The sequence below is a fragment of the Lissotriton vulgaris genome, chromosome 5 (assembly GCF_964263255.1).
Source record: "Lissotriton vulgaris chromosome 5, aLisVul1.2, whole genome shotgun sequence".
Classification (NCBI taxonomy): Eukaryota; Metazoa; Chordata; class Amphibia; order Caudata; family Salamandridae; genus Lissotriton; species Lissotriton vulgaris.
The window spans coordinates 1,738,647,021-1,738,659,884 of record NC_141693.1 but is presented as its reverse complement, the minus strand read 5'-3'; the positions used below and the strand labels follow the sequence as shown (position 1 = coordinate 1,738,659,884).

General features: G+C 50.1%; 1 protein-coding gene across 3 annotated transcripts in view; it reads right to left on the bottom strand.

Annotated features, from left to right (window-relative positions):
* FAM117A (family with sequence similarity 117 member A) overlaps window positions 1–12,864 on the bottom strand; it is a 120,838-nt gene that overhangs the window by 26,838 nt on the left and 81,136 nt on the right. For all 3 annotated transcript variants that reach the window (XM_086923980.1, XM_086923979.1, XM_086923982.1), the window contains exon 7: window positions 10,687–10,807. In XM_086923980.1, the coding sequence (XP_086780106.1) occupies window positions 10,687–10,807 (121 nt within the window). The remainder of the gene's footprint in view (window positions 1–10,686; window positions 10,808–12,864) is intronic.

Here is a 12,864-nt window from a genome sequence, read left to right as displayed (position 1 = left end):
TTGTAGATAAAAAAAAGGAGGGCAAAGACCATAACAAATGCCTGTTACAACGAGAACTGGCATGGATTTATCGTTTGCAATCCATGCAGCCATTTGGGCTCAACGACAGAATCGAACTCAGCTGTTTCATTTAAAGCCCGTCTGCGCCCATCCACGCCTGAACCGCGCCCAGCGGCAGAACCCCTGGACCCCACGAACGCCACAACACCAGACTCTACTACGACACAAGCACCCTCCACGCACTTAACGCTGGCCTAAAACACACCTGCTTTCAGGCCGCCCCGAAACGGACCCACGGACCCTTCTCCTGCCGCACCGGCAGCTTCACCTGCGACAGAGCCACCAAACCTCCAAGGACTGGACCCAACCACCTCCGCTGCATACTCCTCAACACCCGCTCCGCACGCAAACACACAAACACCGCCGAACACCTCCACTTCCGGATCCACACCGACCCCAACACCACCCTCAGAGGAACACTCACCTACAGACCCCCCGGACTCCGGGCTCAGTTCAGCGACTCCATCGCCAGCACCCACGCACTCGCCTCCACGGACTACATCCTCCTCGGTGACCTGAATTTCTACCTCAAGAACAACAACGACGCCAACTCCGCCACCCTGATCGGCAACCTTGGCTTCAGACAACTCGTCACCGCACCCACCCACACGCTGGACCCAGTCTTCTCCACAGCCTTCGACCACACCACCAAACTCCACTGGACTGACCACTGCTGCATCCATTTCACTTTCAAGAAACCAACCATGCACCACCGCATCCAACAGCTGCCTCGCCGCTGCTGGAGCAAAGTCACCGAAGACCAGCTGATCACCACCCTCGCCCAGAACCCACCAACCCAGACGCCGCAGCCTGCAACCTCAGACAGTGGATCGACGACTGCGCCAACACCCTCGCCCCGCTCAAGAAACCCTGCAACAGCCATGCCAGCAAGAGAGCCACCTGGTTCACCGACGTGCTCCAGACCTCCAAACGCGCATACCGGAAACTGGAGAAGATATGGCTCCACGAACGGACAACCACGCAGCCCACAAGGACGCAACCCGCAGACATCACCACCTCATCAGATTAGTCAAGAGATCCTCCTTCAAAGACCGCTTGGATAAAGGTAAGTTGGCCACCCTCTGTTGGGCCTCAGGTTTCAATGACGTAAGCCGCAGCCAGGCATGACGTCTTTGGTGGACTCCATGGCAGTACCGAACCAAAAACGCAAAATCCAACGTTGCTGTACATTTCAATGAACATTTCCATAGTGTGGCACAACTCAAGTACATGGTACTGGAAATTGTAGATAAAAAAAAAAGAGGGCAAAGACCATAACAAATGCCTCTTACAACGAGAACTGGCATGGATTTATCGTTTGCAATCCATGCAGCCATTTGGGCTCAACGACAGAATCAAACTCAGCTGTTTCATTTAAATCACCATTAGGTGATTCCTGATGCCGAATTTCTTTTGTAAAGCCATTTCTTTTTATGTACTATATGTCACCTTCGCATGTTGATATGTACCACATAGCGCACTGCTTTTACCTTGCAACTTACAACATGGCCGCCACAACTGCATGTTCACTTTTGTCTGTTTTTTAGCTCTTCCGAGCCCGGTTAATCACATGACCCGTTATGGGCCAATCCACTTCATCTTAAATTGTTGTTTAAATTTCACTCGTAACCCTCGCCTACATACGCGACATCCTAAAGAAGCGCAGGAATCGTCTCTTATCAAGTAAGTCGGTATCTTACCGCCATGTGAACATTCGAGTTCAAGTTAGAGACTCGTACGCCTCAGTAATGTTTTATTTACGTATATTTTGTCTTTTGAGTTTGTTATATCGTGTATGACACTTCAAAGACTTCTCAGTAAGTGCATGTCATCACACGATCTCGCGTTCTCTCACGAGCACTCCGGCGTTTTTCACTTTTGGTTGCATGAATCCACGCGGCTATGCGCGCTCAAGTGTGTTTGTATTATACATATTAGTGATTGGCTATATATGTTTTTGATTTCGTAGAGCTCCCGGATAAAGGGCTGGGTATCCCGAAATGCATTGGAGCATGAATAACACTTTGATTAACTTTATCGTTTGAACAATATGCCTTATGAACTTTGAAATTTGTTGATATGATTTGAAATATCCAATGAACATTTGAAAATTAAAATGATACACACAGTATGAACAAGTATTGGAGTCTGATATATAGAACCAAAAGGAGTGCCAAAACAGCAGGGATGCATCCATAACCTATGTATGCACACACTTAGCAGTACCCAAGGGCTGCCAAGAGCGAGGAATCTGCAGCTGCGCTGATCAGTTGATTAGAGACCAGCAGCCCTTCGCTCAGGACCTCCATGAAATCCTCCCTCTTCTCCTTGGGAAGGAGGTAGGCGAACTGTTGGAGGGACTCCCACAGAGCCCGATCGTACCGTCCCAACAACGCTGAGGCGCTCGCAGCCTTCATGGAGGTGGCGGCCGTCCCGCAGACCTTCCTGCCTGCCGAATCCATCCAGCGGCTCTCCTTGTCTGGAGGCACTGTAGATAACGGAGTGGTGGCATGTTGTTTCCGCGCCGCCGTCACTATCACTGAAATGCTGGGTCAGAGTCCGGAGCCCTGTACTTCTTTTGTAGCCTGGAGGGGGCTGATTTCGTAGTTGCAGGAGTGAGGAACAACTCCATGGCGGGCTACACCAATCCCGGCACTAACAGTAACAGAGGTCGAGACAATTGCTTCTTATGAAAGGTCTCAAAAATGACTGAGGTATTCGGCGTGGGCACAGTAAGCGTGATGCCCAGCTTGCTCGCCCCTCTCAGCAGCACATCCTGGAAGTGGAAGGAGATAGTGTCGTCCACAGGCGACACCCTCGTCCGAGGGGATTCTGACAGGGTAGGTGAGTAGTCCCTGGCGCTGGACGAATCCGTACGGGACCTAGACCTGCCCCTCCTGTGACGCAGTCTAGATCTAGTAGACGAACAACGGAGACTCCTGGATCTCCCTCTCTGTCCGGAGCAGGATCTAGACCTCCTCGGCCTTGGGCGTTCCACAGGTCTTATTGGCGGAAGTTGCCGCGGCCTGACCGGAAGCCTCAGAAGAGGAGGCCCTGTAGGTGGAGTCGGAAAGTGCGGCATCGAGACAGACCTCGGTGGCGGAGGTGGAGTCGGTGGCAGCCCATGAGGCGGAGGAGGAGGAGGTGGCGGTGGAGGTGGCGTCGGAATCCGAGGGGGCGGATCCTTTGGCAACGGAGGCGGTGGTGAAGGCGACCTCGGTTTAGGGGGCGAGTATACCACAGAGTACACAGAGCCCGGAGACTTCTACACTCTCCTCTTCTTCCTCGCCTGACCTGACTGGGGAGACCGAGAGGCCGTGCCCCCTGTCGGTGAACGACGTCGCCGCCGTGCCCCCGATGATCTGGAGGAGCTTCTGGCGTCAGAACACCTCCTGGAGGACGATGCCTTCCTCTTAGGCTCCGAGCTCCTCTTTGGCGTCGATGAACGCCCTGGACGCAGACGAGCGGCGGCGACGATCTATGTCTCGACGTCAGAGTTCTCCTTCGACGTCGAAGATCGCCGCGACTTCGAAGCTCTTCGTCTCGACGTCTATGATCTTAGGCGTCGCGATCTCTTCTTCGACGTCGAACGCCGAGTCGACGTCGAAAGGCGGTGTCGCCTCGACGGTGAGTGCCAACGCCGTCATGACCTCTCTCGAAGTCCGCAATGAATCTGTACTTGACGTCGACGGAGGTCTCGACGTCGCCGGAGGTCTCGACGTCAGTCCCCTCGACATCGAAGGCGCTTCGACCCAGAGCCCTGGGGAGACGGGAAACAGGCCGTGGTCATTCTTCTCGACGCCGAGGCTATCGACGTCAACGGAGAGTTGTGGCCTTTTCTGGCCTTCTTTTCACTGGGGAGCCCCCCAGAGGCCTCAGCACCGGCAGATGAAGCAGTTCCAGCATGCCCAGACCCACCTTGACCTTGTTGCTTTCTTTGCTCCAGTCCTTGGAGCCTGATCTACTGTCTGTCCTTCAGGGTCCTGGTGGAGAAAGTCTGGCAGATATCACACTCCTCAGGAACATGTGTAGAAGGGAGACACAGGATACACACCTCCTGTGGATCGGACTTGGCCTTCTTCCTGGAGCACTCAGGGCATTTATCGAATAAGGCAGGCATATTTGATAAATGAGGGCTCAGAATTACCAGAAAAACACCAGTAATTAAAGAAGGCACAAAAACACGTTGAGTGAACACACTATCACTTTAAAAGTACAACAATTTTAAATAAACCCTAAAAAGGGAGAGCTCAATGCCCCAGGGTCCTGCTAGCAGGAGCCGGAAAAAAGAACTAAAAGTGGAGGGGACCTGCTGTGCATTCTGGGATACTGAGAGTTCTAGAAAGTTTCCTTAAAGGCACAGTATCCCTTTTTTGAGCCACATAATGGCAGCCTATGGGGCTTGTCTGTCCACCCCTTCCTCTCTATCATTCCAGAGGCTTTCTTGGTAAAAGGGGAAGTTTTTCTATGAAAGAAACTTGGCAGGCTGTGCTGAATTTAATTTTGGTGGAATATCTAGTTGAAGTACTGGACAGTGTAGCCTGATAGGTATAGGCTGCGTTATTTGTCTTTAAATTCTCTTAAGTGTCTATGCAGGACTGCACAAAAAGACAGCTTAAGAGATTATTTTTGATTTCTCCAAGGTCCCTGAACATGAGCGGGACTATTCACTAGATTAGGACTATACACAGAGATCCCCCTACTACAGAACATCGGTTTAATAACTTTGTTGGACCAGACTATCTTGGGTTCCCGCTTCCATATACATATTTAAACCCATCCTGACCTGGAACCTGAGCTCAGCTTCCCAGGATCACCTTGAACTGCCTTACTTCAATCCAGAGTGGATGGTTGGCCCTTCTTCCCTGTGGATACAGCGATCTCCAGACTTGTACTATCAATATTCACCTGCATTTCAGGGACCATCCTCCAATGGTTTACTTCATTCCTCCATAAAAGAACCCAAAGAATCAAGCTTAACCATTCTCTGTCAAAGCCATCTACGGTCAACCTGGGAGTTCCACAGGGATCTGCCCTCTCTCCCATTCTCTTTAATTTATTCATGGAATCTTTAGCAGACTCCTTAGTATCCTCCAACATTCATTATCACATGTATGCAGAGGACACACAACTGTACCTGAAAATCTCCTTCCCCAATGACCTCAATGTTATTCTATAGAAACTCAGAACTAGCTTGCGCTCAACCATCTCAAACTTAACACCATCAAAATTGAATTACCCCACCTAAATATAATCTTGAAGATCAACCTTTGGATGAAACATCTAACTGCCCTCAATTGTACACCTCATTTTGTAGACTCTGCAAGATCTCTGGGAATTATACCAGACAAACATCTGCATTTGCAGAACCACATCAGCAATGTCACCAAAGGAGCAAATTACCAGATAACCCTTCTAAGAAAATTAAAACCCCTCCTCCCCCAGGATGATCTTAAATTGGCGGCCCAAGCCCTAGTCATGCCCAAGCTCGATAACGGAAGTGCCACGTTCAGTGGCCGTCCGAAATACAAACTGACCCCTTTACAGACCTCCCTTAACGCTGCGGCCAGACTCCAAACCCTGACCTGAAATCCCTAAACTGGCTCCCTTATGTGGCACAAATTCATCTACAAATCGCTTGCATGACCCATAAAGACATTAAAAAAAACAGTATTTGTAAAGGGTGAATGAATAACCCATAAGGGTCTCAAGGCGCTGGGGGCTGTTGGGAAGATTAAGTGAGCTATTGCAGAGAGTCACAGGATGCTGAGCTGATGAACCTACGGTGCTGGGGATCGTACTGTGAGCCCCGTGCTCCTGAGTCAGCCACCTTTGCCGCAGCGCCACACCACCCTTATGCATTTCAGCACTCCCAGATACCTAGCACAAAAGTTTGAACTATCTGGCGGATGTAGATCAACCCAAGTAACAGCTCCATGCTGCTGATACCAAAGATTTTCAGCAAAAAGTAAAACGTGCAACAGAGCTTTTTCAGGCCTTGGCCTGAAAATTTGGAATTCTTTTCTGAAAGTAATCTGTTTGATTCCCTCTACTGCCTCCTTCAAATTAGAAGTGAAATCATTACGGATTAATAAATGGTTAGCCTAAAAGTCGTCACCATACCATATATCAACCTTACCTGTTGTACTCTTATTCTGTTAATCCCAACTACCACCTTCTGATCTCCTACGGAGTTCGCGCTCCTCGATTTGATATTCTTCTAGGATTGTATTTATGTCGTAACTGCACTTTATTACTGTGTTTCACTGGTTTATCCTCCCCCTTCCCCCCAAACTCCCTGTAAAGCGCACCAATACCCTCACGAGTCATGTTCGTGCAATACAAAACTTTATAAAATCAAATAACTCAAAACCTCTCTCTTCACAGTTATGATTTATGGTGGACATTTTGAATCCAGCACAACACCTATGGTCGTCACGTGATGAGCGACCCCTGACCCTCCTGATAGGTCGCTCCCCCTCCACGCAGCTCCGACTGTGTGCTCCTGCTGCCAAGTGTCCTCCATCCTTTTTGCTTCTGTGCCACTGTCTCCCCCTCTTGTGCCTCGTTTTCTGCTCTGTGCCACTCGCCGTGCCCCATTTTGCCTTCTGTAGCACTGTTTCCCCCTCTTTGTGCCTCATTTTATGCTCTGTGCCACTCTTCCCCCCCCTTGTGCCCCATTTTGCTTTCTGTACCACTGTTTCCCCGCCGCTGTGCCCCCTGCGGCCCCGCCCCCTGCCCACTCGCTGCTCCCGCCTCCCAGCTGCTCCTCCCTCCCACCTCTCCATATATGCCGGACGCTGCACAGCCGCGCAGCGGACACGCGCAGGAGGCGTGGCGCGCCTAAGGCAAGCCCGTCTGCGCCCATCTACGCCTGAACCGCGCCCAGCGGCAGAACCCCTGGACCCCGCGAACGCCACAACACCAGACTCTACTACGACATCAGCACCCTCCACGCACTTAACGCTGGCCTAAAACACACCTGCTTTCAGGCCGCCCCGAAACGGACCCTTCTCCTGCCGCACCGGCAGCTTCACCTGCGACAGAGCCACCAAACCTCCAAGGACTGGACCCAACCACCTCCGCTGCATACTCCTCAACACCCGCTCCGCACGCAAACACGCAAACACAGCCGAACACCTCCACTTCCGGATCCACACCGACCCCAACACCACCCTCAGAGGAACACTCACCTACAGACCCCCCGGACTCCGGGCTCAGTTCAGCGACTCCATCGCCAGCACCCACGCACTCTCCTCCACGGACTACATCCTCCTCGGGGACCTGAATTTCTACCTCAAGAACAACAACGACGCCAACTCCGCCACCCTGATCGGCAACCTTGGCTTCAGACAACTCGTCACCGCACCCACCCACACGCTGGACCCAGTCTTCTCCACAGCCTTCGACCACACCACCAAACTCCACTGGACTGACCACTGCTGCATCCATTTCACTTTCAAGAAACCAACCATGCACCACCGCACCCAACAGCTGCCTCGCCGCTGCTGGAGCAAAGTCACCGAAGACCAGCTGATCACCACCCTCGCCCAGAACCCACCAACCCAGACGCCGCAGCCTGCAACCTCAGACAGTGGATCGACGACTGCGCCAACATCCTCGCACCGCTCAAGAAACCCTGCAACAGCCATGCCAGCAAGAGAGCCACCTGGTTCACCGACGAGCTCCAGACCTCCAAACGTGCATGCCGGAAACTGGAGAAGATATGGCTCCACGAACGGACAACCACGCAGCCCACAAGGACGCAACCCGCAGACATCACCACCTCATCAGATTAGCCAAGAGATCCTCCTTCAAAGACCGCTTGGATAACAACGCACACGACAGCAAGGAGCTCTTCAGCATCGTAAAGGAACTCTCCAACCCCAGCGCCAACGACATCCCGCCCTCACAAGAACTGTGCGACTCACTAGCCATCTTCTTCGACCGCTGACATCCACGACAGCTTCAACACCACGACCACCCTGACTACGCCAGACTCCACCTCCCCTGTGAACACTACCAGCGCCAACCGCCTGATCTCCTGGTCCAACGTCAACGACGACGAGACACGCAAGGTCATGAACTCCATCCACTCAGGATCTCCGTCAGACCCGTGCCCACACCATGTATTCAACAAAGCAGACGCAGCAATCGCACCCCAACTACGGAAGGTCATCAAAATCTCCTTTGAAACCGCGACATTCCCGGAAACCTAGAAGCACGCCGAAATAAACGTCCTCCTAAAGAAGCCCAAAGGCGGACCCCAAGGACCTCCAGAACTTCCGGCCCATCTCCCTGCTCCCGTTCTCAGCAAAGGTCATCGAGAAAATCGTCAATATGCAATTGGCCCGCCACCTGGAAGATAACCACATCTTGGACCCTTCCCAGTCCGGATTCAGACAAAACCACAGCACAGAGACAGCACTCATCGCCGCCACAGACGACATCAGGCGCCAAATAGACAACGGCGAAACATCAGCCCTCATTATTATTATTATTATTATTTATTTTTTATAGAGCGCATAGTCACCCTGAAGTATCCCAGCGCTGGAGACCCTAACTCTACAGTACAGCGGGCCAGGGGCAAAACGGGGGGAGGGGGAAAAAAAAAAAAAGGGGGGCTGGGGGGAGGGGAGCAAGATTCAGGATGAGGGGGAGATATTAAAAACTAGGGAAAAAGATGAGTTTTAAGCTGCTTTCTAAAACGTAGGTATTGAGTTTCAAGACGCAAATTGCGGGGGAGCGAATTCCAGAGGCGGGCCGCTTGGACTGAAAAACGTCTTCCTCCTGATCGGACTTTCCTGAATCTGGGGGTGATGATGAGATTTTCTGTATCTGAACGGAGGGATCTTGTGGCTCTATAGGGTGTGATGAATTTGCTGAGGACTGGGGGGCCTTGATTTTGCAGTGATTTCTGAACAAGGCATAAGGCCTTGAATTTGACTCGCTCCCTTATGGGGAGCCAGTGAAGGAGTTTAAGAGCAGGTTTCGCGGAGGTTCTGGCAGGGGTATTTGTGATGATCCGGGCAGCAGTATTCTGGATTCTCTGAAGCTTGTTGAGGGTCGCTTCAGGAGCGCCTAGATAGATAACATTACTGTAATCAAGCCTCGATATTATTAGGCCTTGTATTAACAGTTTTTGGGAATTAAAAGGTAAGAGGGGCAGAACTTTCCTTAACGATTTCAGGAGCCCATCCTCCTGGACCTGTCGGCTGCCTTCGACACGGTCTGCCATCGCACTCTAAAGAGACACCTCCTAGAAGCCGGAATCCAAGAGAAGACCCTTGACTGGGCCATGTCCTTCCTCTCCGGAGCGTCTGCCTCCCACCCTTCCAATCCGAAGCCACCGACATCATCTGCGGCGTCCCCCAGGGCTCATCTCTCAGCCCGACGCTGTTCAATGGCTACATGACCCCCCTCGCACAAGTGGCCCGCCATCACAACCTCAACATCATCTCCTATGCCGACGACACCCAGCTCATCCTCTCTCTCACCAAGGACCCACACACCGCCAAAACCAACCTCCACGAGGGAATGAAGGCCGTCGCCGACTGGATGAGGAGCAGCCGTCTGAAGCTGAACTCGGACAAGACGGAGGTCCTCATCCTCAGACCCACCCCCTCAGCCTGGGATGACTCCTGGTGGCCGACCACAATGGGAACAGCACCAACACCCACTGACCATGCACGCAACCTAGGATTCATCCTCAACTCCTCCTTCTCCATGTCTAAGCAGGTCAACGGCGTCTCCTCCTCCTGCTACAACACCCTCTGCATGCTCCGCAGGATCTACAAGTGGATCCCGACCAAAACAAGAAGAACGGTGACACAGGCCCTCGTCAGCACAAGACTGGACTACGGCAACGCACTCTACGCAGGAATCCCAGCTAAACGACTACAACGCATCCAAAACGCCTCCGCCAGACTGATCGTCAACGTACCCCGCTGCAGCCACATCACCCCCCCACCTGAGAGACCTACACTGGCTCCCCGTCGACAAGAGGATCACCTTAAAGCTCCTCACCCACGCACACAAAGCACTCCACAACGCCGGACCAGCCTACCTGAACAGCAGACTCAGCTTCTACACCTCCACCCGACAGCTCCGCTCTGCCAGCCTCTCCCTCGCCGCTGTCCCCCGCATCCAACCAACGACATCCAGCGGCAGATCCTTCCCCTACCTCGCCGCCAAGACCTGGAACACCCTCCCTACCCACATACGGCATACCCAAGACCTACTCACCTTCAGAAGACTCCTCAATACCTGGCTGTGCGAGCTGTACCAGCACCCCCCCCCACCCCATAGCGCGTTGAGACCCTTACGGGTAAGTAGCGCGCTTTACAAGTACTCTGATTGATTGATTGATCCATAAATTCACTTAATATACATAAATCGATGTTTAGGACTCATCAGTGGCGCATTCAGCTTAAAGGGCAAGGTGTTGGTAGAGCTTCACAGAGAGAGGGAAGAGGGTTCCATTACTCACTAGAGTTATGAACAATGCACAAACAAAAACCCTTTGGAACTAAAAAACAAGAAAATCAACCAGACCAAGCTGCAACGTCAAATGCGGGATTATTACGATAACACTCCACCTTCCACACAACAGGTTTAGATACTTACAAGGATTCCTCATAAGCTTCAACCTTCTCACAGCCCTCTGGGGGTTCTCGTTGAAACTTATAGCTGTGGTTCGGTCTTGGTGAGGAAGCAGCTGCGCATACAGGGGAGGACCAGCCACTCTCTAAAAGGAAATAAGCATTTTATAAAAACAATTTTAAGCATTATAAGGGCGGAACAATAAGCATGAAGACAAGACAATGGTGGACTGCAGTTATTCAGAAGGATGCCATCTGGGCTATTGGGCCATGAATGTCTACAGAATATTTTAATGGCGAGCCACCCCAATCTACCTCTGCCATTCTTCATTGCTTGCAAAGCACCAGACAGTAGAACTGACAATCTTAGCTAAAGACCTGGAGCCTCAAAGCCTTTAGTTAAATAGCGGTTATAGGGGTGGCAGCGGAGCGGATCCTGGAAATATACCCTTTCCAGATTGTTGTCCCACTTGAAGTCTATATCACCAAAGTCAACATAGTAGACAGGACAATTCAATATGTGCCTCTTCATCGTACCTGGATATCTTGCACCTCCTGGACCTCAATTTACATAGCTGCCCTCATGTTACCACCAACTAGTCTCCCTAAACTCTAATAAACACAGAGAGGACATTCTACCTCTTCACTCACTCATCTGCCCATCCGAATATGGAGTGTATTACACTTAGCTCCTCAACAATGATGGCGTTAAGAACACATGCACTTATCTGTAATAGCAGGTATCAGAGTTTACCACATAGGCTTGTTAAAAGCAGTGTAGTATCTGGATACTTGCTCAATGAAAGTTAGCAAACATGAAGCAATGTTTCTTTTACATTTGGGGTGGGGGTTAGGGCAGACAGACACACTTACGCTGTTTATTAAACTTCCTATACTATGTTGAGGCAGTATTGTATACTTTACGCCTAGATAATGTATATTATTCAGTATGTTATTTCAGCGAGACAACATTAATGTCAGTTTAAAGAAATTAAGCTTATTGCTCATTTAGTGACTTAATCGCAGAAAAGCATTATATTAGTTACATTTTAATATTGTGATTAATTCCAAGGTGTAAAGGGTTGATGTTTTGTCATTCAGCTAAAGTCCCAATTCGCAACGCCCTTTTTTACGTTATCACCTATAGTAAAGATAGATTTCATTTTCTTCCAAAATCTTACAATTTTGTTTATAAACAAATACAGAAAAATGTATAAAATTCACTGATCTGTGCAGAGCGAAAAACCTCAGTACATTAAAAAAAAAAAAAAAAAAAAAAAAAAAAAAACATCGGAGGGTGTCAAAACGATGCTTAGGGCCAGATGTAGGAGCCCTAATACCGACCGGTATTTGGCTTTTGAGATGTAGGGGGCCTATTCGGTAAAATACCGAATCTTTATATTTACCGAATCGGTAAATCCATATGTAGCTGGCACTCCTAAGAGTGCCACAGGCCCTTAAGAGTCGGTATTTTACCACACAATCCTATTGTGTGGTAAAATACCGAATTCAGGTGTGCATGCACACCTGTGCCATATGACACACAGCCATGCCCTTAGGGCATGTATGTGTGCCACATGTCACACAAGCCTGTACTTGGGGTGCTAGAGGGTGTCAAAGTGACACCACCTGCACCTTTGCAGGATTAAGTATTTACCGATTAGGTAAATACCGAATTGGTATTTACCATTGAACCCTATGGGCTTCAAGGCTCATAGGAATCAATGGGCAATACCAATTCGGTATTTACCGAATCGGTAAACACCTAATCTTACAGATTCGGTAATTGTGTTAAAAAAATTACCTACATCTGCCTCCTTCTAATTTACCGATTCATAAATACCGAATCGGTAAAATTCGGTATTTATGAATCGGTAAATTAGATTTACCTACATCTAGCCCTTAACCCCTTCCATGCTCATGACGAGCTCAGCTCGTCATGAGGCACAGTTGAGCTGTGCTGATGACGAGCTGAGCTCGTCATGACACCAGCAAAATGGCAATTCCCAGCACAGGGGAAAAATAACCACAGCAGCGATGTGGTTAATTACCAACAAAGCAGGTCGACATATTTGTATGTGAGACACTTAAAGCAAACTGTGTACCTAACACTGCTTTCATGAAAAATGTTTTAGCCATCTCAGACGAGCTCCTAATAAAACCAGACAGATACAATGTAGATTGCAATGATCATAGTTTCTCA